This window comes from Euleptes europaea, chromosome 19, assembly GCF_029931775.1.
Source record: "Euleptes europaea isolate rEulEur1 chromosome 19, rEulEur1.hap1, whole genome shotgun sequence".
NCBI classification, from domain to species: Eukaryota; Metazoa; Chordata; class Lepidosauria; order Squamata; family Sphaerodactylidae; genus Euleptes; species Euleptes europaea.
Genome location: NC_079330.1, coordinates 13,811,990 through 13,836,103, shown reverse-complemented (window position 1 = coordinate 13,836,103; position 24,114 = coordinate 13,811,990). Strand labels below are relative to the sequence as shown.

General features: G+C 48.2%; 1 protein-coding gene across 3 annotated transcripts in view; it reads left to right on the top strand.

The window, feature by feature from the left end:
- The first annotated feature begins 2,768 nt into the window (after window positions 1-2,768).
- ACOT7 (acyl-CoA thioesterase 7) overlaps window positions 2,769-24,114 on the top strand; it is a 66,283-nt gene continuing 44,937 nt past the window's right edge. For 2 of the 3 annotated variants that reach the window (XM_056865150.1, XM_056865149.1), the window contains exons 1-3: window positions 2,796-2,851; window positions 14,354-14,471; window positions 18,731-18,887. In XM_056865150.1, the coding sequence (XP_056721128.1) occupies window positions 2,814-2,851; window positions 14,354-14,471; window positions 18,731-18,887 (313 nt within the window). In that variant the 5' untranslated portion in view covers window positions 2,796-2,813. Of the gene's footprint in view, window positions 2,852-14,353; window positions 14,472-18,730; window positions 18,888-24,114 lie in introns of all 3 variants that reach the window. The other variant, XM_056865148.1, reaches the window with a different exon arrangement.

Sequence of the window (24,114 nt, the reverse complement as noted above, 5' to 3'; positions counted from 1 at the left end):
TCAAACCCGGTACTCCAGATCAGACTCCACTTTTCCAAACCACCACTCTTAACCACTACACCACACTGACTCTCCTGGATCTGAATGTAGTGAACTGTGCTGCATCTTCCATATGGCACGGGAAAGGGAGGCTGCAGGAAGCTACAGCAGTTTTGCTGAATGCTAGCTCCATCTACAGGGAGGATGCGGTATGGCGACCCACTTGCAAATCAGAATATCAGATCTACTGTGGCTAAAACGATTAGGGTCAATCCTAAACAGGTCCACCCAAATCCTACTGAGTAGGGGCTTACTCCCAGGAAAGTGTTTTTAGCATTGCCATGTTAAACTACAAATCCTGAGGCAGTATCTCAAGCGTTGGGAGGGGTTGTGGCTCAATAGTAGAGCATCTGCTTGGCATGCAGAAGGTCGCAGGTTGAATCCCCGGCATCTCCAGTTCAAGAGACTAGGCAAGAAGATGATGCGAAAGACCTCTGCCTGAGACCCTGGACCAAGGGTCTGATTCAGTATAAGGCAGCTTCATGTGTTCATGTGGCTAACCAACCCTTTGCCTCTCTCCCCCACCCCCGTAACCTGCCCCATGAGAAGGATTGACAGTTGTATTTGCACACATATCTGAAGAAGTGAGCGGTGACTCAGGAAAATGCATATTGAAATAAACATTGTTATTCTTTAAGGTGCCCTCGCACTTCCGTTTTATTTTGCATCCCCCACAAACTAACAGCGCTACCTTTCCACAATAATAATGCCACCCTCTTGTGGCGTCGCTTTCCCTCCCAGACCGAGAGCCATTTCTGGTTTTCATTCGATCATACGCTATTCTATCACTGAATCAGACCCTTGGTCCAGTATTGTCTACTCAGACCGGCAGCAGCTCTCCAGGGTCTCAGGCAGGGGTCTTTCCCATCACCTACTTGCCTAGTCCCTTTAACTGGAGATGCCAGGGATTGAATCTGGGACCTTCTGCATACCAAGCAGATGCTCTACCACTGAGCCACGGCCCCTCTCCATGGCTCTCAGGCAGGGGTCTTTCCCATCACCTACTTGCCTAGTCCCTTTAGCTGGAGATGTGGGGATTGAACCTGTGACCTTCTGCCTGAGCCATGGCCCCTCTCCATGGCTCTCCAGGGTCTCAGGCAGGGGTCTTTCCCATCACCTACTTGCCTAGTCCCATTAACTGGAGATGCCGGGGGATTGAACCTGGGACCTTCTGCATGCCAAGCAGATGCTCTCCCACTGAGCCACGGCCCCTCCCCAGCAGGAAGACTGTGATTGCTAAACAGGGCTGGGAGGGAAGAAAAATCTTCTTTAACTCCCCCCCTCCATATTCAGGGTAATGTAGCCACACACCTGCTGCTTCCAGCGAGCCAGTGTGGTGTAGTGGTTGAGAGCAGTGGTTTGGAGCTGCGGACTCTGATCTGGAGAACCGGGTTTGATTCCCCACTCCTACACAAGAAGCCAGCTGGGTGACCTTGGGCTAGTCACAGCTCTCTCAGCCCCACCCACCTCCCAGGGTGTCTGCTACGGGAAGGGGAAGGCGATTGTAAGCCGGCTTGATTCTCACTTAAGTGGTAGAGAAAGTCGGCATATAAAAACCAACTCTTCTTCTTAATCTGGTGAACTGGATTAGTTTCTTCACTCCTACACACGAAGCCAGCTGGGTTACCTTAGGCTAGTCACAGCTCTCTCAGCCCCACCCACCTCCCAGGGTGTCTGCTGCGGGGAGGGGAAGGCGATTGTAAGCCGGCTTAATTCTCCCTTAAGTGGTAGAGAAAGCAGACATAATGAAAACCAACCCTTCTTCTTTCTCTTTTCCCCTCAGGCGCCCGATCAAGATCCTGAATTCCCATTCTCTGTTTTTATTTTTTAAATGATTTCTTCTTCTTTTTTCTCTCTCTTTATTATTAATATCATATTATTATTTCTTATCGAAATATATTAAATAAGGGGAAAGTGTAACATTAAAATAACGACATATAAGGATTAGAAAATATTAATACAAAGGAGACACCAGATATTTGTAGGGAGGGAGGAAGTCGGTGGGGAAGTCAATTATGATTAATTATTCTTAATACTGAAGACATGCACCTAATAATTTTTAATCGAGTTAAAGATTGGTATATAGGCTGTATTGTCAAATGAGATGTATAGCAATCATTGAAAAATTATATATATATATATAAATATATATATATATATATAATAAAAATAATATATATATAATAATATAATATATAATATATATAATAAAAATAATATATATATATATAAAAAGATCCCGAATTCCTCAGCGGCGACTCTCCTTTCCCTAGGAGCTCATACCCTACCAGAAAATATTGTTGTTAGTCATTAAGGTGCTACTGGACTCTTGCCCTTTTCTCCTTTCCCTAAGGAGCCCTTTGCGGAGTCACGTGCGCCAGTGCGCATGGGCAAGCCTCCTCGGCTGGGCGTGGCTCGGAGAGGAGGCCGGCCAATGGGGAGCGGGTTCGAGTAGCGAAGCGGGGGTGGAGGGGTGGGGAGAGGCGAGCCGGCTGAGGACCGCCGCGGAAAGCCAATCCCGGGAGAGGTGGGCGTGTCCGGCGCCGGAGGCCCCGCCCCTCGCCCCTTCCCTTCAGCCGCGAGGACCGCCGCGGAAGGCCAATCCCGGGAGAGAGGGGCGTGTCCCGCGCCGGAGGCCCCGCCCCTCGCCCCTTCCCCTCAGCCGCCCGCTCCTGCCGGCTTTTCGGCGCTTCCCTCCCGCCGGCCTCGTCCGCCTCTCCGCCCCCCTCATGCAGCCCGCCCGGGCTCTGGACCGAGGCGGGGTCGCCGCCACCATGCCGCCCACCGGCCCGGGCGCCATCCAGATCAGCAGGTACCGGCGCGGTGGGGCGTTCCTGCTCGGAAGCGCCATTTTGAGGCGGTTTTCCCCGAGTGGGTCTCTGAGCATGGGCAGAGGGCTTGGGGGAGGGGGCGCGAGTGGTCTCCTTAGGCCCGACGCTGGCATCACCGCCCGGGTATAGCCACCCAGGCCTCCCTGGCAGGGCTGGCGTGCCGCCCTTTCTGCAAGGAGCGTGGGGGGTGGTGAGGGTGGGATTTCCCCATTCCCTGGTTTGTCCCCATAGCAGCCCTGAGAGGTGGGCCGTGGCTCAGAGGCAGGGCATCTGCTTGGCCAATCAGAAGGCCCCAGGTCCAATCCCCGGCATCTCCAGTTCAAGGGACTAGACGGGTAGGTGATGGGAAAGACCTCCGCCTGAGACCCTGGAGAGCCATAGAGAGGGGCCGTGGCTCAGTGGGTGGAGCATCTGCCTGGCATGCAGAAGGTCCCAGGATCAATCCCCAGCATCTCCAGTTAAAGATACTAGGTAAGGAGGTGATGGGAAAGACCTCCGCCTGAGACCCTGGAGAGCCCCTGCCAGTCGGAATAGACAATGCCGATTGGGAGGGGCCGTGGCTCAGTGGTAGAGCCTCTGCTAGGCATGCAGAAGGTGGCAGGTTCAATCCCCGGCGTCTCCAGTTAAAGGGACTAGGCAGGTAGCTGATGGGAAAGACCTCTGCCTGAAACCCTGGAGAGCCATGGAGAGGGGCCGTGGCTCAGTGGTAGGGCATCTGCTTGGGATGCAGAAGGTCCCAGGTTCAATCCCCAACATCTCCAGCTAAAGGGACTAGGCAGGTAGGTGATGGGAAAGAGCCCTGCCTGAGGCCATGGAGAGGAGCTGTGGCTCAGTGGCAGGGCATCTGCTAGGAATGCAGAAGGTCCCAGGTTCAATCCCCGGCATCTCCAGTTAAAGGGACTAGGCAGGTAGCTGATGGGAAAGACCCCTGCCTGAAACCCTGGAGGGTCTGAGTAGACAGCACTGACTTTGCTGTACCGAGGGTCTGATTCAGTGTAAGGCAGCTTCATGTGTTCATGTGTCCCAGGTTCGATCCCCGGCATCTCCAGTTAAAAGAACCAGGCAGCAGGTGATGTGAACGGTCCTGCCTGAGACCCTGGAGAGCCAGGGAGAGGGGCCGTGGCTCAGTGGTAGAGCATCTGTTTGGCATGCAGAAGGTCCCAGGTTCAATCCCCGGCATCTCCAGTTAAAGGGACCAGGCAGTAAGTGATGTGAAAGACCTCCGCCTGAAACCCTGGAGGGGCCGTGGCTGGTCTGAGCAGACAGCACTGACTTTGATGTACCAAGAGTCTGATTCGGTATAAGGCAGCTTCATGTGTTCATGTGTCCCAGGTTCGATCCCCGGCATCTCCAGTTAAAAGGGCCAGGCAGCAGGTGATGGGAAAGGCCTCAGCCTGGGACCCTGGAGAGCCGCTGCCAGTCAGAGTAGACAATTCTGACCATGATGGACCCAGGGTCTGAGAGGGAGAGCATCTTCTGGGCATGGAGCAGGGGTCACTGGGGTTGTGGGAGAGAGGGAGTTGTGAATTTCCTGCATTGTGCAGATGGTTGGACTAGATGACCCTGGTGGTCCCTTCCAACTCTATGATTCTGTTCTATGATTTCAGTAGAAGGCAGCTTCATGTGTTCATGTGCTAGGCTGAAGCAGAGGGCCTCGTGGGAATGAGCTTTGTGATAGTGTGGTTGGACCCAGGGTGTGTTGTCTTCACAACAGCCCAGCGAGGTAGGCTAGGCTGAACCAGAGGGCTTTGCCTGGATGAGTGTTTTGGCGGTGGGGGGGGGTTGAACATTGAGCTCCCTGGGCTGGTACACTAATTGACATTTGGAGTAATGTTGACAGGATCAGCGTGATGTAGTGGTTAAGAGCAGTGGTTTGGAGCGGTGTACTTTAATCTGGAGAACCAGGTTTGATTCCCAACTCCTCCACATGAGCGGCAGAGGCTAATGTGGTGAACCGGGCTGGTTTCCCCACTCCTCCACAGGAAGCCAGCTGGGTGGTCTTGGGCTGGTCGCAGCTCTCTCAGCTCCACCTACCTCACAGGGGAAGGGAAGGTGATTGTAAGCCGGTTTGATTCTGCCAAGTGGTAGAGAAAGCCAGCATATGAAAACCAACTCTTCTTCCTTCAATAAGATGAGTGTGGAGGCCTCTGAACCTTGAAAGTGCTGGAGCAACTGTCCTTTTCGTATGTGAAATGGGCTCAGGCGATCCGGACCTGGTATGAGGAGCGTGTGTGCATGGGGTTTGTGTATTTGTGCACATAACACATTTAAGTAGATATTATTATTTTTTCCAGTGGATGTATATCTGTTATCTTAATGTTGCCATTCACATAGGAATGCTCCTAATGCCAGGCTGAGTGTCCCCAAACCCGTAAGTTTCCTCCAGGTCCTGGTCAGTTACCAGTGAATGCTTCCAGTCACATCTGTCATCAGTATGCTCTTAAGGGGTGATTGTCATATTTCAAAATTTGGTGGTGCAAAGGCCCATCAAGTTGCAGCTGACTTACAGTGACCCCACAGGGTTTTAAAAGCAAGAGACAAAGTGAGGCAGTTTGCCATTGCTTGCCTCTGTGTAAAAACTCTGTGGTCTTCCTTGGGGGTCTTCTGTCACAGTACTAAGCAGGGCCAATCCTGCTTCGCTTCTGAGATCTGACTAGCCTGGGCCATTTCCAAACTGATTGTGGCATGTGTCGTCAGTAACAAAAAGGAGTTTTGTGGCGTCTTGAAGATTAACTGCTTTGCTGAAGCAGAAGCTTTTCTGAGCTAAAGCCTGCTTCTTTCAGCTGCTTGAAGTGGATCTTCGAGCATTTGATGAAGTGGGTTTGAGCCCGTGAAAGCTTGTGTTTCGATGAATTTGTTTGCCTTTACGGTGTCACAAGATTCTTTGTTTTTTGGTTCAAGAGACATAGAATCATAGAGTTGGAAGGGATCACCAGGGTCATCTAGTCCAACCCCCTGCACAATGCAGGAAATTCACAACTGCCTCCCCCGCACACCCCCAGTGACCCCTACATGCCCAGAAGAGGGCCAGGGTGCCCTCCATGATCTGCCCAAAGTAATAGAATCAGCATTGCTGAAAGATGGCCATCTAGGCCAGGGGTGGGTAACGTCAGGCCCGGGGGCCGTATAAGGCCCGCAAAATCATTTGGTCTGGCCCTTCGTGGGTCCTGGCAGATCTCTAGCTCAGAAGGATCTAAGACTGGCGATCCGCCCTCTCCCGCAGACAGGAATAGCCTCTATTCAAGGTGGATGTGAGTTTGTTTTGCCGAGAAAAGGAACCTTCTTTCCCCCTTGCAGAAGAGTCGTTAGCTATGAAGCTGCTAGGACCGCCCAAAAAACTATGTTAACCCTTTCCCACCTGGGCTGTGGAGAAACCTATTTCCTCTGCACTACAAGAGGGCTGAGGGCGGAAGTGGCGATAATAGAGGGGTTAAAGGGGGCAGGGCCAGAATGTGCGGCCCGCGAATGATGTTATAAATATCCGAATGGCCCTTGGCAGAAAAAAGGTTCCCCACCCCTGATCTAGGCTCTGCTTAAAAACCTCCAGGGAAGGAGAGCTTACCACCTCCCGAGGAAGCCTGTTCCACTGAGGAACCACTCTGTTAGAAAATTCTTCCTAATGTCTAGACGGACATTAGGAAGACATTGTGTACAGATTGCTGTGTCTTGTCCACTGGTATGACCTCTGTGTATCTGGTGCTTGGCATGTAATGCCAGATAAAAGAAAAACACGCACACATCGAAAGCAATACAGTTTTCAAGTATGGCCTGGCCTGTTTTTTTGCACCTGTCATGGGGTGATCTGAAATAAGAGTGGCCGTTTGCAGTTGCATGTAATGGATGTTGGGAAACGTTTGTGTTGAAAGGCAAGGGATGGGCAGACCTGAGTTCAGTCTTTGCACAGGCGCTCCAATTGTGTTGCCTATTACCGTAGCTTGCCTCATCTCTGCTCGCCTTCTGGGGTGATCTTGGAACGGAAAACCACGCAACTGCTGATTTTCAGCGTTCGAGTGAGCTTCCGTCTTTCTTCCCTTCTGCGGTTACCGAGGTATGGTTTGTGAGAGGTCGCATTTCCTCTCTGGTTGCTGCCAGTTGTTGTCAATAGGGAGAGAGAGAAAAAACCCCTTAGTTTAGCAGATCAATAAAACAACTATGGTCTCTCTGATCCAATGGTGCCGACAGCCGGAAATGGCTAAATGGCTCCGGTTTCTTTTCCCCCCTGTGTGCGGCTAGCAATATGCCTGTAAAAATAATTAGGCTTTCAAGCCAGGCGGCTGCAGCCTCTAGGCAGTCTAATCTGCTTATTCCCTGTGGGGAGTTTACACGAAAGGTCCTTAAGAGAGACATCTGCTGCTTCCTCTGTGCTATAGTGGCGCTTCTCTCCTGTGCTGACTCACTAGATTTTCCACTGGCTTTGGGCTGTCGGAGGGTTAGGCGTTGCGTTTGCAGCTTAAGTGTAAAATAAATGTTTCATTCGATGCATTTATAAATATCTCCGTGGGCTTCCAGCACCAACTTGGAAGCTGTTCTTTAAAGACTGGTACTAAAAAAAAAGTCATGTTATGGTCTTCCTGGCTGGTTTGCTTTCTGTACAGAAGCAATCTCTTCCTGGTATGGGTTACTCATGGCTGTTTCTGGTACCCCGTCCATTTCATAGCAGTGAAGTACAGCTATTAGTAAAACCCATGACTGTGTTGAATATTCAAGAGGGAACAGAAGCAGGGGTTCACATAGCAACTGGATCTATGCATTACAAGAAGTTTGGTTCTTGACTGTAGTCAGGGAAGGAAGCCACAAAGGATGTCTGGCTGGGAGGGGTTTTTAACTCTTTACTTCCCTGCTGTCTGCAAAACTGGAGTAAGATGATGGGGCAGCTTGGGGAAGATCTTTTTTTTAATATTATAGGGTACAGAAAGAAAAAGGAGGAAAGGGAAAAATAAAAAGGAAAAACAAGATGTGTCCAAAATGTGTCTTTATCCAAGCTTTTAAATAGTTTACATCCTCATCACTTCGTTGATAAGTCTAAGCAATAAAAGCATCAGAACGAACCATAAACTTTCCTAGCTAGTTTCTTTTTTTTAAACAATCTTATTGGTTATTCTCTAAATGATGTTTCAGGCACGTGAGTAATAATTATATAAAGGTTGCCATTTTATCTTAAATTCTTATCCAACTGTGTTAAACTTGGGGAAGATCTAGAGCAGACAAATGGCTTGAGAGGAAACTGTTAGGCAATACCTTCCCCCCCCCCCCACAAAGAAAAGTGTTAGATAACACCTTCCTCCCCCCATCTGGAACCACCTGCAGCTGCTTTCACTGAGCCTTTGAGGGCAGGAATGTGGAATTATCACTCGTCCCATGTAATGTGGTGGCCTGCCTCTGGTCGTGGTCTTGTTGCGGTAACTGGGTTGTCCTAATAAAAGCTATTAACATGGGTTGTGTTTGGAACATTTCTGCAGAAATTGATTTTTGCCCCCTACAAAATCTCATCTCAGGACTTCTTTATGCACCCTGATGTTTGCTAGCAGTAAATGTCTAGACCATTGGTTCCCAAAGTGGGCAGTACCACCCCCCAGGGGGTGGGGGGATTACCTGGGGGGGCACCAAGAGGGCAGCAGGGGGGCGTTAGAGGTGGGCCCCTTCAGCTGTGTTGTTCACTAATTTACAATAGATCAAGCTATGGCACCATGCTGGCAAATTTGGTGGAAACTATCAGAATTTTTTTCCAGACTTTGAAGAGCTGGTACCACTGGATCAAGTTCATCAGTTTTGTTGAATAAATTTCAACTAAAAAGTTTTAATTTGATTTTGAATTTAATGTGCAATTCATTGTTACTATTTTGAAATTTTATTGTTATCTTCTTTAGTGCATCGTGCAAACCCCTATTTTGAATAATGCTTTTTATAGGATAGGATAGGGGGCGCTAGAGTTGGGTTTGTGGAACCAATGGGGTGGTGGCCCGAAAAGTTTGGGAACCACTGGTCTAGATGATAGGGAGAAAAGGTATTCGGAGCAAAGCTGTATAGCTTTCTAGTTTTCTCTCCAGACTAGAGTAGAATCTGTCAGTATGGTTCTATGGCCCAGCTCTCTGGTTAATGTAAAATAATAACTACAGTCCAATTTCTGGCCTTTTACAGTAGCCTTTAGATTCTGGGATGAAGCCCATTAGTCAGGCTATACAATATGTTCATGGACCAGCTCAATTTATCCAGAGCGGTACTGTTGAGTGGAATTTCTCCATGACATAGCGCATGCGTAAAACCAAATAATGCCTCCTGTGACACATTTGGCCTCTTAATTATACATACCAGGAAAGGCAGGCAGGTAATCCATCTCCAACACAGTGAACGCAGAACAGAGAAAGAATCTTGAGCAGTGGAGAAAGTGAATGCAATACCAAGCAACGTTTGATAACGCCAATTGATTGGGTGTCCCTTGCTAGCTGGAGATTAACGGTTATCTCCACAAAGAGATGTTTCTTTCCGTCTTCTAGTTCCTGCTTTGTTTTAATCTTTATGTCCTGATAACAGGTTGAGTATCCCTTATCCGATATCCGAAATGCTCCAAAATCTGAAACTTTTTGAGCCGACAGATCCCCTCACGCAAGCCTTTGCTTCCTGATGGTTCAATGTACACAAACTTTGTTTCATGCACAAAATTATTAAAAATACTGTATAAAATTACCTTCAGGCTATGTGTATAAGGTGTATATTAAACATAAATGAATTTTGTGTTTCGACTTGGGTCCCATCCCCAAGATATAACATTAGGTATATGCAAATATTCCAAAATCCGGAAAAATACAAAATTTGAAACCGTTCTGGTCCCAAGCATTTCGGATAAGAGGTACTCAACCTGTACCTTGGTCTCTTCTTTCAGTCTTTCTAGCTTCCCTGCTGTGGTTATTTTTTCCCTTTGTGTTCCATCTCACATTCTGTGCCAATGTGATGTAGTGGTTAAGAGCAGTGGAGTCTAATCTGGTGAACCGGATTGGTTTCCCCACTCCTCCACTTGAAGCCTGATGGGTGACCTTGAGCTAGTCACAGTTCTCTCAGAACACTCTCGGCCATATCTACCTCAGAAGGTGTCTGTTGTGGAGAGAGGAAGGGAAGATGATTGTAAGCCAGTTTGAGTCTCTTTAAAGAGAGAAAATCGGGGTATAAAAACCAACGCTGCTTCTTCTTTTTGCTTTACTTGCACGCCTGGGCGTGCAGTAGGAGCTGAGTTTCAATTCAGGATTTATCACTGTTTGCCCTGAAAAATGCTTTTAAGCACTTTTAAGCACTGTCGTCTTGTTGTTTTTGTCATGGTGAGGAAGCTCGCTGGAAAGTAACGGCTAGGCTACCGTTGCAGATTCTTTGAGTCATTGCTAAGAAAATTGCTGAGTCGTTTATTTAAATTCGCCTGCCCAAATTCTCAGGCAAGTATTGTGACAGATATCCCTTTTGGGGAGATCTGACAACTCTTGACTTAGGACAACTATGCGTCGGTAGCTGCCCAGTTACAAGAGCTGGCCGCTCTTCTGTCCAAATGAAAGGGGGAGAATTCTTGGACTGGATCATTCTCCTAACAGAAAAAATAAAAAGGGATTGAAGCAATGCGTCCTTTTTAATATTCTAATGAACATTCAACTAAATGGCGGGATAAGGAACAAGCATGGTTAAATCAGAGCAGGCTCTTTGGCATCATAAAGTTGGAAGGGACCACCAGGGTCATCTAGTCCAACCCCCTGCACAATACAGGAAATTCACAACTACCTCCCCTCCACACCCACAGTGACGCCTACTCCATGCCCTAAAGATAACAACAACAACAACAAAAAATCTTCCAGGATCCATGGCCAATCTGGCCTGGAGGAAAATTGGCATCATCTTGAAAATCCTTTTTTCTAAGCAAGAGCGGGGGGGGGGTTGCTTCTATGTGGTGTAGCCATCATGGTGTAGTGGTTAAGAGCGGTGGTTTGGAGTGGTGGAGTCTGATCTGGAGAACCGGGTTTGATTCCCCACCTCTCCACATGAGCAGCGGAGGCTAATCTGGTGAACTGGATTTGTTTCCCTGCTCCTACACATAAGGCCAGCTGGGTGACCTTGGGCTAGTCACAATTCTCTTAGAGCTCTCTCAGCCCCACCCACCTCACAGGGTGTCTGTTGTGGGGAAGGGAAGGGAAGGTGATTGTAAGCCGGTTTGATTCTTCCTTAAGTGGTGGAGAAAGTCGGCATATAAAAACCAACTCTTCTTCTATGTTGGCAAAGCAATTTCCAACAGCAAGTTTAGTTCTCAGGAAAAGTCAGATGACCTTATGCCTGACCCAGTTGAGTCTATCAGAGGTCTATCTGGAAATCTTTTGAGGCCTAGTAAGGCTAACTGAAAGAGTATGATGCTTCCTATTATTTAACAGTCTGTTGGATAGCCTACTTTCTTTAGAACATCCCATGAAGGGTTAGTAGGATGTTAAAACAATTCCTTGAACCATGGAGGCAAGACAGCAACAGTCAACCATTCCTTCTTTTGTTGACAGAGATAAAGTCTCTTTGGCATTTAGTCTGTTGTCTGGATTCAGAGGAATTTTTTTCTCTACGTATCTTCCGCTGTCAATAGTGCCAGAAATATTAAGCTCGAAGTGCGTAGCTTGTACTAATGCGTGTACAGGGTATTTCTAAAATTTCTTGACAGGTAAGAGAGGGGGAAATAGATCTGAGTAAAGGAAACAGATCTCATTTGGGTGTTTTCATGTGAGCGGTCTCGGATCTTACCAAGGCGATGCTGACAGTGTGGCGGTGTTTGGGGGGCTTTTGGAAGGGAACAAAATTCTTCTCGGTCAATGCAGAACTCGGCAGGTAAGTGATCAGATGCAAAAACTGTCTTCATTAGAGCTAGCATGGAATAGGAGTGAACCTAGTGCGCTCTGGCGGACAGCGTATTTACTTCGGACCCGCAAGCTGAAAATTCCAGCTCAGCCAAGGCCTCATCACATAGCCTTGGTTAAATCTCTGCCTCTCCATTTCTGTAAAATAAAAAGATGTGGAGCCAGGTAAAGTCAATGCCATTGTCTGCATTGGACCTTTGAGGCACATTGGGCTATAGACCTTAGTGCATCAAAGCTATGTATGTAAAATGGAAGGTCCCACAAGGTGTGTGGATAATTATGCATTTTTTTGGGGGGGGGGGTGTCCACAGGCAAGCCAAGGAGCATTACCAAGTTAAAGACTCCCTCAAGATTGCCAAAAATGGGGAGGCAGTATGTCTCCCCTCTCCTCAATATCTGAGTTGTCTAGGTAAGAAGCTGCTGTGTTTTCAGCTATCATTCCCCCTGCCTGTTGCAACCAAGAATGTTACTATCTTGTCCCTGCCCTTCTCCAGCAAGTTTCCATGGCACAAGTGGGGATTTGAACCTGGGTCTCCCTGACACTGGTTTGACACTCTTAACCACTACACCACACTGGCTGTTAAGTTTCTCAAGCTTAAAGTTTTGGGGAAATGTATCATTCAGATCTTCTTTCCCCCAAATAATGCACATATATCTGTTGAGTTTGCATAATGTAAGACTTACGTTAGCATTCAGGTGATGCATAAACAGGATCAAGGGCCAGTGGAAATGCATGCAATCAGAGAGCCAGTGTGGTGTAGTGGTTAAGAGTGGTGGTTTGGAGCAGTGGACTCTAATCTGGAGAACCGGGTTGGTTTCCCCACTCCTACTCATGAAGCCAGCTGGGTGACCTTGGGCTAGTCACAGCTCTGTTAGAGCTCAGCCCCACCTACCTCACAGGGCGTCTGTTGTAGGGAGGGGAAGGGAAGGTGATTGTAAGCTGGTTTAGTTCTTCCTTAAATAGCATAGAAAGTCGGCATATCAAAGCCAACTCTTCTTCAGTATATCTGGACCTGCCTTGTTCTCTTAGGGTGGTTCTCTTGGCTGGTTGAGTTTCATGTGGAGACCTGAAGATCTCGATCTAACCGTATTTTCCTGTCTGCTGTTGTTCTTGGACCACTGGCTTCCTTTTTGCCTTTAGATTACAGGGTTTCTATGGTGATTCACTCTTAAACTAGCTTCCCTGATTGGCTGCGATGCCACCTTCCTATTTTGATGAGGGAAGATGAGAAATTATTGGTGAGGAGGGTCATCATTGTGATTTCAGGGTGCTGTTGGCGTGATGCAAAAAATGAAGTAGAAATGCACAGATCTGAAGCCCTGAATCACAAGGAAGAACCAGATTTCCTCTGTTCGGATACTATTTCTGCTTATCCGGTATGGCCACCTTCAGACTCTCTTCCTGGGTGTGGATTGTGGGTCTGTGTGTTGTACTGTGATTTCCTAGGTTCTGTTTAAGCTCTGAGTGCATGAATGGAAGGTACACTGTGGTGGACTGTGTTTTATCTAGAGGAAGTTGTTAATTATCTGTTTATAAGTGTGTAGGGGCAGCTGGTCATCAAATGGGAAAATGTTAACTGTAAGACAACTCCCAATAAAGGATTCAGCTTTTTGTTTGGGTGTAATATGGCATTGTTTGTGTGGGTACTTCTGAGATAATGAAGGAGGAGCTGTGGCTCAGTGGTAGAGCATCTTCTTGGCATGCAGAAGGTCCCAGGTTCAATCCCCGGCATCTCCAGTTAAAGGGACTAGGCAAGTAAGTGATGAGAAAGACCTCTGCCTGAAACTCTGGAGAGCTGCTGCCAGCCTGAATAGACGATACTGACTTTGATGGACCAAGGGTCTGATTCAGTAAAAGGCAGCTTCATGTGTTCATGTGTAGTTTGAAATCCACATTCGATATGTAGAAGCCTTTTGTTGGCATTGTATTAAGAACACAAACTTCTGTTTCTCATGGTTGGTGGCAGCAAGGAAGAAATGCGACAGATTCTTTCTGCCCTCTCCTCCTTGCGTTCGTGCGTGTGCCGTCAAGTGACAGCTGACTTATGGCGACCCTGTAGTGTTTTCATTACAAGAGGCGTTCAGAAGTGGTTTGCCCTTGCCTGCCTCCGCGTGGGCTGAGAGAGTTCTGAGGGAACTGTGACTGGCCCAAGGTCACCCAGCAGGCTTCCTGTGCAGGAGTGGGGAATCAAACCTGGTTCTCTAGATCAGAGTCCGCCACTCTTAACCACTGCACCATGCTGGCTGCCTTGCATATCCACAGTCAAAACCATGGCTCGTAAATCCATTTGAAATCATGGTTCGGTGTTTGATTCTCATGTGTGTTCTAGATGGGAGCTGGAGTTGAGGAAAGAGGTCCATTCGGATCATTGCTAGAACCACAAGTTCTGTTGGATGCCCGCTAAGCCAGGAAAGAGAAGAGCCACCCGTGCAAAGGATTTATGATAGTATATTTGGTGATAATGTCTGGAGGCTGCTTGAAACTCTTGTTGCCTGATGATGAAATTGGCGGGTCTGACAGCTTGAAAACAACTAAGGGTTCCAGTAGCTTCAACTATTTCTGCCTCTTTGCTCGAACAGGGGGTCTGATGGCTTCTCTCCCTCACTCCTCCGCAGGATCATGCGCCCAGATGATGCCAACATTGCCGGGAACGTCCACGGGGGGACCATCTTGAAAATGATCGAGGAAGCGGGCGCCATCATTAGCACTCGCCACTGCAACTCTCAGTCCGGGGTATGTACTTGTGTTCATGTGTTCCTGATGGAACAGGGAAGCTTCACAGCAGCTGGGTCTCCCCATGAGGAAAGCCAGGCACAGGGGGTCAGTGAAACGGCAGGAGCAGGGCCGCCCGGTACTCCACAACAAAATACTCAGCGTGTGGATGGCTTCGCGTGGGTCATTTTCTAGCTCTAGCTGTCCATTTTGTCGGGCACGTGGTCCCTTGCTCAATGGAGCCGTTTTGCAGGCTCTTGAATGGCACAATGGACCAGTGTCCTGGGACTCTATGAATAGTGTGTGGCTTTACCAGTGGCGTTCCTGCAGGGAGCTGCAGTATGCCTCTGTGCCCAGATCACAGAGAGCCCTTTTAATGTACCAGCCCCTCCCACTTTGTGCTATGTCTGTTGTGAACATTTCTCTAGCAGTTAATGCTTTCCAAATGCTTGTAGCAGACAGGCGCTGTATTGTAGAGCAAGTAATATTGTCCCTGCCTCTGGTTTTATGGGCGTGGCAAAGGCCGAAAAGAGAATGGGAAACTGCAAAGCAGGAAGGAAATGTTCTTTCCCCCCCCTCTTTTTTAAAAAACTATTTACTGCCTGCAGAAGAATTTTATGCTTTCACTTGGACTTTAGGGTGAAAGGACTTCCAGAGGTGGGAAGCAATGCTGATTCTATGAACTTAGGCAGTTCATGAGAGAGAGGGCATCTTGGCCATCTTCTGGGCATGGAGTAGGGGTCACTGGGTGTGTGTGTGGGGAGGTAATTGTGAATTTCCTGCATTGTTCAGGGGGTTGGACTTGATGACCCAGGTATTCCCTTCCAACTCTATGATTCTATAAGCAACTTCAAAATATTACTCTCTGTCTTGCTTTCTAGAATATTTTGTTCTTCATTTGTTACTTGCCGGTATATGCATCCCTATGTGCCCAGTATGGAAGCTGTATGGTTTCTAAACCTGCACAGGTTTCCAAGTCTTCTGCAGAAAAACCTGTGTTTCCAGGTTTTTTCTTCTTTGGAAGCTTGGCTAAATTCCGAGTAGCGTGGCTGTGACCGGCACTCCCAGGTCCCACTATTACTGTACGGTGGAGTGTTTGCTTCCGGTCCAGGTCATGTTTCAAGGTGCAGCAATAATGAGCAATTAGAGTAGCGCCAGAGAACGGACCTGCATCTTAACTCTTTCCGAGGCTCAGCTGGTGACCCAGATTGGGGGAGCGGCAGCTGTTCGGTCTAGTCCTATCTTGGGCTAATTCTTTTTCCTCCTAAATCCGTCAGCAAGCTAATCCACAGTTAGGCTTGATAGGATTACAGCGTGTCATTCTCGAGGGTGATCAATTATGAATCAGTTAGCAATGAAGAAGAGGAGGAAGAGTTGGTTTTTATATGCCAACTTTCTCTACCACTTAAGGGAGACTCAAACCGGCTTACAATCACCTTCACTTCCCCTCCCCGCAATAGACACCCTGGGAGGTAGGTGGGGCTGAGAGAGTTCAGAGAGAACTGTGACTAGCCCAGGGTCACCCAGCTGGCTTCATGTGTAAGAGTGGGGAAACCATCCCCTTTCACCCGATTAGCCTCCGCTGCTCATGTGGAGGAGTGGGGAATCAAATCTGGTTCTCCAGATCAGAGTCCACCACTCCAAACCACCGCACTTAACCACTACACCGCGCTGGCTTCTCAATGGGGGGAGAAGGTGGTATTTGGGGTGGTTATGGAGATGGTTGCGCTAGCTGTAGGATCTGTACAGCCGGTCTACTGTGGCGTAGGAGATGCCTGAACAATGCTGCCCCCTCTGATGATGCGCAGCTTATTAGCTACGCATTGTGGTATGACAGGTTCTTGCAACGCAACTATCCATGCGTGCTCAGCTAGGGAGCAAAAACATTCAGTTTACGCAGTGGACTTTGGGGGCTTGCCATACGCAGTTGGTAGGCCTCATTTGCCTTGGTGGCTCACGGGCTAGGGTTGCTGGCCTGGTGTGGAATTTCACTCCTGGTTTGAATGTTTATGCTCAAAGGACATAGGAGAAGGGAGAAGCAAATTATGAATGGTGTAATAAAGATGAAGGCTGTCTATGTGCCGCTTAATACCTATGAAGAACCGTTCCTTCACCAATTTTAGCCAGAAACGTATGAGAGCCAGCGCGGTGTAGTGGTTAAGAGCGGTGGTTTGGAGTGGTAGAGTCTGATCTGGAGAACCGGGTTTGATTCCCCACTCCACCACATGAGCAGCGGAGGCTAATCTGGTGAACTGGATTTGTTTCCCTGCTCCTACACATGAAGCCAGCTGGGTGACGGTGGGCTAGTCACAGCTCTCTCAGCCCCACCCACCTCACAGGGTGTCTGTTGTGGGGAGGGGAAGGGAAGGTGATTGTAAGCCCGTCTGATTCTCCCTTAAGAAGTGGTAGAGAAAGTCGGCATATAAAAACCAACTCTTCTTCGTTCTCCCCTGATGAGTTATTATGCGGCCACATGCGAACATCCAGAATTACTATGATGAGACCTAAGGGAGGAAGTAGACCTCCCTGAAGGCACGCTAAAGCATGCCTTATTGTACTGAAAGATCTAGAGCTTGTAGGTAGATAAAGGTAAAGGTAGTTCTCTGTGCAAGCACCAGGTCATTACTGACCCATGGGATGACATCACATCCCGATGTTTACTAGGCCAGCTTTGTTTACGGGGTGGTTTGCCAGTGCCTTCCCTAGTCGTCTCCCCTTTACCCTCAGCAAGCCGGGTACTCATTTTACTGACCTCGGAAGGATGGAAGGCTGAGTCAACCTTGAGCCGGCTACCTGAAACCGACTTCTGTCGGGATCGAACTCGGGTTGTGAGCAGAGCTTGGACTGCAGCACTGCAGCTTACCGCTCTGCGCCACGGGGCTCCTCAATGGTGTAGGCACCCCGCTCTTTTTGCTAGTCCGACCCACATCTCATTTTTAAAATCTTTTAATTTTCTGTCCTGCCTTTCTGCCTTGCTTGAGCACCCAACATGGCTCTCGGAAATCATAAAAGAATTTGAAACATTAGTGTATCTGGCCCCCATAAAACTTTAATTGCAGGATACAATAAAAGGGAAATGGCACGGCCACTTAAAAGACTTTCTAGAATAAATATCTATTCAACTTTCTATGAAAAACCTTTCAAGACAACGTTAGTCTCAGGCGGTCCTTCAGGTACCCTGTCACGCTTGGCAGTCACTATAAAAGGGAGTACGGTGTGGCTGCTTTCCCTCTTTTCCCTCTCCCAAATCTTGCTTATGAGTGGCATACCATGTGACAGTCATTCTTTCCAGTCCAGAGTTAAAGGTTACGGTCTTCATTCTCTCAAAGTTAGCATCCAGATGAAGGCTAAACGAAGCCGAGCTGCAAAGTGGGTACTGATCTTTCGCCCTGCCCCGAAAGCACATTTGGGGGCCCTCCTCTTTCAGAATCAGTTTCTTGAAGCCTCTGCCTATGGATGCTGGAAAAGACCAGGTTCTGATCCATTTGGGGGCAGGAGGAAACCCCCACTAAGCTAAATTGCCAATAGGTGGCACTAGAGCATAATGTGAGGAGCACGGCGATGCCATTTCCTTGTGGACAAATTTGAAATGGGTTTGCCGGGAAGAGGGAGAGCTTCAATTAATTATTTATTGCTTCCTTCGTGATCAGGAGGACTCGGGCGGCTTTAGGTGGGATTGGAGACCACTTCCAAAGTCATTAGAATAATTCAGTGGGAGTGGGAGATAAAAGATTCGTAGGTCTCATCCTGCTCTCCACAGCTTATTTTCAATTCTGTCTGTCGCTCTTGATGTTGGGAGAACAGACAAAATGAGAAGTCTGGTGTAGTGGTTTGGAACGGTGGTTTGGAGCAGCAGGCTCTGGTCTGGAGAACTGGGTTTGATTCCCCACTCCTCCCCATGAGCAGTGGAGGCTAATCTGGTGAACTGGATTTGTTTCCCCACTCCTACCCATGAAGCCAGCTGGGTGACCTTGGGCTAGTCACAGCTCTCTCAGCCCCACCTACCTCCCAGGGTGTCTGTTGTGGGGAGGGGAAGGGAAGGTGATTGTAAGCCGGTTTGATTCTTCCTTAAGTAGTAGAGAAAGTCGGCATATAAAAAACAACTCTTCTTTTTTCATTGTAAAAATCTCTGTGGAACATTCTTTGAGGCCTGTGCTTCTTTTTTTTTTTTTTTTTTTTTTACAAAAGTGAATCAAGCTGGTTAGGGGTGCTGTATGGGCACGTGCTGTGTGTTTTTCTTTCCATAACCTGTGTGCGTGTTGTCTGACTTGTGTTCCCAGGAGCGCTGTGTAGCTGCCCTCGCCCGCGTGGAGCGCACGGACTTCCTTTCACCGGTGTGCATTGGGGAAGTTGCTCACGTCAGTGCTGAGATCACCTACACTTCTAAGCGCTCTGTAGAAGTTCAAGTGAACGTGGTGTCTGAAAACATCCTCACAGGTAAACCGTGCATCCCCGTGTCTAACAGTCTTCCAACTTTTGTTTGCTTGAACCTTTTCTTTCCCAGTTTTTCGCAGAGGAAAAGAACAGCTGCTACATCAAGAATTTGGCTTCTGAGACTCGTCCTGCCTCGCATTCTGTTCAGTTAGCTGATTTTTGTGGTGAACGCATGAAGCTGCCTTATACTGAATCAGACCCTGGGTCCATCAAAATCAGTATTGTCTACTCAGACCGGCAGCAACTCTCCAGGATGTCAGGCAGAGGTCTTTCACATCACCTACTTGCCTAGTCCCTTTAACTGGAGTCTCCGGGGATTGAACCTGGGACCTTCTGCATGCCAAGCAGATGCTCTACCACTGAGCCACAGCCCCTCCATTGTCTGTTATCTAAATCAACCCAATATCTGTATCTTAAGATCTTGCAAGAATATTTCTAGTTGTAGAATGGTTCTCTGTCATAGTCAGCATTTCTTCTATTCCTCTCGAAGTGCATCCAACAGGGGATGCTTGTTTAATTTACAAGCATCCTGGCCTGGCCACTAATCTTCCCTTCGCAGTACTCCCCTCCTCCAGATCTTCACTGGTGCAGAAGATTTCCTAACCTTCTTGAATGCAGCTATATGGCTTATTCCTCTCTTTGCAATTTTTCATCTTTCTATATGCATGCTATAGGTGAGGCACTCTTGGGTTCTTAAACCTCAGCATTGTATTTCTCTTGGAAGAAGTGCTGTGCTGCGTAGCCCATAATAGATGGAGGAAAAATGTCATGTAGAATCAGAGAAACAAAACTGGAAGGGTTATCTAGGAGAGCGAAAAATTTGTGTGACTCGCTTTATTGCGACATTAGGAAAAGACGAAGAAGAAGGGTTGGTTTTTATATGCCAACTTTCTCTACCACTTAAGGAAGAATTAAACCTGCTTACAATCACCTTCCCTCCCCCTTCCCACAACAGACACAGTGTGAGGTAAGTGGGGCTGAGAGAGCTCAAAGAGAAATGTGACTAGCCCAAGGTCACCCAGCTGGCTTCATGTGGAGGAGTGGGGAAACCCACCCAGTTTTTCAGATCAGAGTCCTCAGCTCTTAACTACTACACCACGCTGGCTAGCTTTATAGCTTTACAGTGGTGGTTGGGAACTGACCCTGCAATATCTCAGAGGTATGCTTGTATTCCTTTTGAGCCTGGAGGTTACCTTGTTTTGCATTTAAGCAGTTAAAAACTGTTTGTTAGCAGCCTGGGTAAGAACATAAGAAAAGTCATGCTGGATCAGACCAAGGCCCATCAAGTCCAGCAGTCTGTTCACCCAGTGGCCAACCAGGTGCCTCTAGGAAGTCCACAAACAAGACGACTGCAGCAGCACCATCCTGCCTGTGTTCCACAGCACCTAATATATTCGGCATGCTCCTCTGATCCTGGAGAGAATCGGTATGCATCATGACTAGTAGCATCATTTAACTAGTAGCCATGAATACCCCTCTCCTCCATGATGAACATGTCCACTCCCCTCTTAAAGCCTTCCAAGTTGGTAGCCATCACCACATCCTGGGGCAGGAAGTTCCACAATCTAAATATGTGTTGTGTGAAGAACTACTTCGTTTTATCCGTTTTGAATCTCTCACCCTCCAGCTTCAGCAGATGACCCCGCATTCTAGTATTAAGGGAGAGGGAGAAAAGCTTCTCCCTGTCCACTCTCTCCACACCATGCATAATTTTATAGACCTCTATCATGTCTCCCCTTAACCGCCTTCTTTCCAAGCTAAACAGCCCTAAGGGTTTTAACCACTCCTCATACTGAACAACTGTGCTTCAAGACTCAAGATAACAGCAGACACATCAAAAAGTGATGTTTCAAGTAGCCCTCTGGAATTCAGTTCCTTCCCCAGATGCCAGATATGGCATGGGATGTGGCACATGTGGCATTAAAGGAAGACAAGCCACCTCCTTGTCTTTTTGCATTCCCCGTTCTCTGGCTTAGCTCTCCTCCTCCTCTTCCACCCCTCCACCCCACTCCTTGGCAAAATTTCCCTTGTCCCTAGGAATCTGTCCTTGCCGAAACGAAACACGGGTCTTGCTCTTGAGACCCATTGCTCTGACAAAGTCGAGACATCCGAACGCTGGATTTTTGTAAAAACGCAGCAGGTGCAGGGGCGGGGGGGAAACCAGATGTCTCGCTCTGTGCTCCCGGCCCATGTGTGGGAAGATGAAAATGTGTCGCCATGGTTATTTCTGCCTTGAAAGAGAATATGCAGATCAAACCCGAGCCAAAAGTTCATCCCACTCGGTGACAGACATTGCTGATTAACTGTAGGCCGTTGCAAGAGCTGAGTGAATCCCTGCCTATGGCGTGTTTTTTTTTAAAAAGTCACATATCTGAGGCTGCTTTTAAAGATGAATCAGCATGCACAGTCCTAGGCAGGTAAGGGAGAGAGAGAGCCCCTGTTTTTCCAAACGTTCGCAGTCCGACTGTGAGCTGAGTCAGGCCTCAGAGCTGTCTGAGAGCAAGCGTGGTGTAGTGGTTAAGAGCGGTGGTTTGGGGCGGTGGGCTCTGATCTGGAGAACCGGGTTTGATTCCCCACTCCTCCACATGAGTGGCAGTTGCTAATCTGGTGAACCGGGTTGGTTTCCCCACTCCTACACACAAAGCCAGCTGGGTGACCTTGGGCTAGTCACAGCTCTCTTTGAGCTCTCTCAGCCCCACCAGCCTCACAGGGTGTCTGTTGTGGGGAGGGGAAGTGAAGGTGATTGTAAGCCAGTTTGATTCTCCCTTAAGTGGTAGAGAAAGTCGGCAATATAAAAACCAACTCTTCTTCTATTCTTCTTCTTGAAAATGCCATTATAGAAGTGCCTTTTTACAATGAGATGCTTGTTTCCTATTCAGATTTCAATTGGAAATGAAAACTGACCTTTTCATTCTTGCAGTCTCGTGGATTTCACTGTGGTGTCTTTGAATCGGGCAGCTGTCAAACGTGGCAGGGCAGCAATCAGTGGCCAGCAGAGCCTGCATGGTGTAGTGGTTAGGAGCGGTGGCCTCTAATCCGGGGAACCGGGTTTGATTCCCCACTCTTCCACATGAGCGGCAGACTCTAATCTGGTGAATCATAGAATCATTGAGTTGGAAGACCATCTAGTCCAGCCCCCTGCTTAACGCAGGATCAGCCTGGAGCAGCGGTTCCCAAACTGTGCTCCAAGGAGCACTTGGTGCTCCACGAAACATCTCCTAGTACTCTGTGAAGAAGAAGAAGAGTTGGCTTTTATATGCCAACTTTCTCTCCCACTTAAGGAAGAATCAAACCGGCTTACAATTGCCTTCCCTTCCCCTCCCCACAACACACTGTGAGGTAGGTGGGGCTGAGAGAGCTCTAAGAGAATTGTGACTAGCCCAAGGTCACCAAGCTGGCTTCGAGTGGAGGAGCAGGGAAACAAACCCGGTTCTCCAGATCAGAGTCTACCGCTCCAAACCACTGCACCTCGCTGAAGAGATTGGAAAGAAAAATACTACTGTCATTCGGTTTCGTATAGAGGTGCCAGGTGCAAATTAGTGCTCTGTGACGATTTCTAACCTGAAAAGTGCTCCATGACTCAAAAGGTTTGGGAACAGCTGGCCTAGAGCATCCCTGACAATGATCAACCCATTCCCAATAGCGAGCACTCCGAGGCATTTGAGGGTTCTGGGAGGAGACAGGGTTATCTCGCGAGGGCTTGGCACCTTGCCCGGCAGACCTCTTTCCGTCATTCCTGTTTGGCCCGCTCAAAAGTTTCTAGACGACCCCAGTCTGCAGCGACGACAATACTACGAGTTCCCTTTTGTGCTTATCGGCAGATGCAGCCAAGCCGGCTCAGCAGCCGACACTGTTCATTTGACTTACGCCAAATGTCTAAATATTAATTTGGGTTGGATGCAATTAAGGGGTGGGGGATAGCACCAGTAGGTTGAAGCGCTGCTGCAGAGGCTCCTGAAAGTGTCGGCTCGGGGAATTCGCATCTTTCTGATCGGGTTTCTGTTCGCGGGGGGGGGGGGTGGCGGAAGAAAAATAGCAGTTAGTCGGTTTTTGTGTCGTTTGGATCCTGAGCACGAGAGCCTTCTTTACATGGCTGTTGCTATGGCAACCCGCTCTCCGGGGTGGGCTTTGTTCCCCCCACTGGGCGTAAGCAAGAGAATCTAATTCCCAAAAGCAAAGTTGTCACATCCACTCTGAATCAGTGTGGCGCAAACGTTTTTTTCTTGCATTGGAGGGACGAGGCCGTCGTCGTGATTGGCGGATCCTTGGCAGCGCGGCACGTGCCGAAGTAACCTCATAAATCCTGTCGTCTAAATACCGCAGATTGGCCTACTTTTAAATACCTTTCTCTGCTTCTGTTTGTGATGGCGTGGGGTCCCCTCGCACATCTTTGGCTGCAAACAAGCCAAACGAGTCAAAAGTGGCGAGACCGGTTTAGAAAGCCCTCTTCACCGCACTGGATACAAGTGTACCTTTGCCTGCCCCAGGCCGTAGCTCTGAAAAGCTGCTTGTCTGCATTTCCCCCCCCCCCCGTTCGAGTCGAAGCCCTCTGCCGAGTGGCTGCGAAGGGTGATTATGAAGGTTGCCTACTGAATGACACATGAAGCTGCCTTCTACTGAATCCGACCTTTTGGGTCCATCAGAGTCAGTATTGTCTACTCAGACCAGCAGCGGCTCTCCAGGTTCTCAGGCAGGGGTCTTTTTCATCACCTACTTGCCTAGTCCCTTTAACTGGAGATGCCGGGGATTGAACCTGGGACCTTCTGCATGCCAAGCAGGTGCCCTACCGCTGAGCCACAGTCACTAATACGCTTCTTCCCTCTCCACCAAGGAGATCTCCATAGCAGTTTTACAACCATTTTCAGTCTTCTTAAAACAAAAAAAAAGTAAGAGGAAGGATGAACATGTATAGATCCCCATGTCTGTGTGCTGCCCTAAAATCTTTTTTTCCTGAAAGGCAAATACAAGCATACCTCGGAGATATTGCCGGTTCCGTTCCAGACCACCAGTATAAAGATAATGTCGCAATAAAGCGAGTCACACAATTCTTTTGGTTTCCCAGTGCATATAACAGTTATGTTTCTAGTATACTGTAGTCCATGAATCTTTTGGCTTCCCTGGGCCACATTGGAAGAAGAATTGTCTTGGGCCGTACATATAATATACTAACACTAACTTGGGCCGCACATAAAGTGCACTAACGATAGCTGATTCATAATGTTTCAAGTAA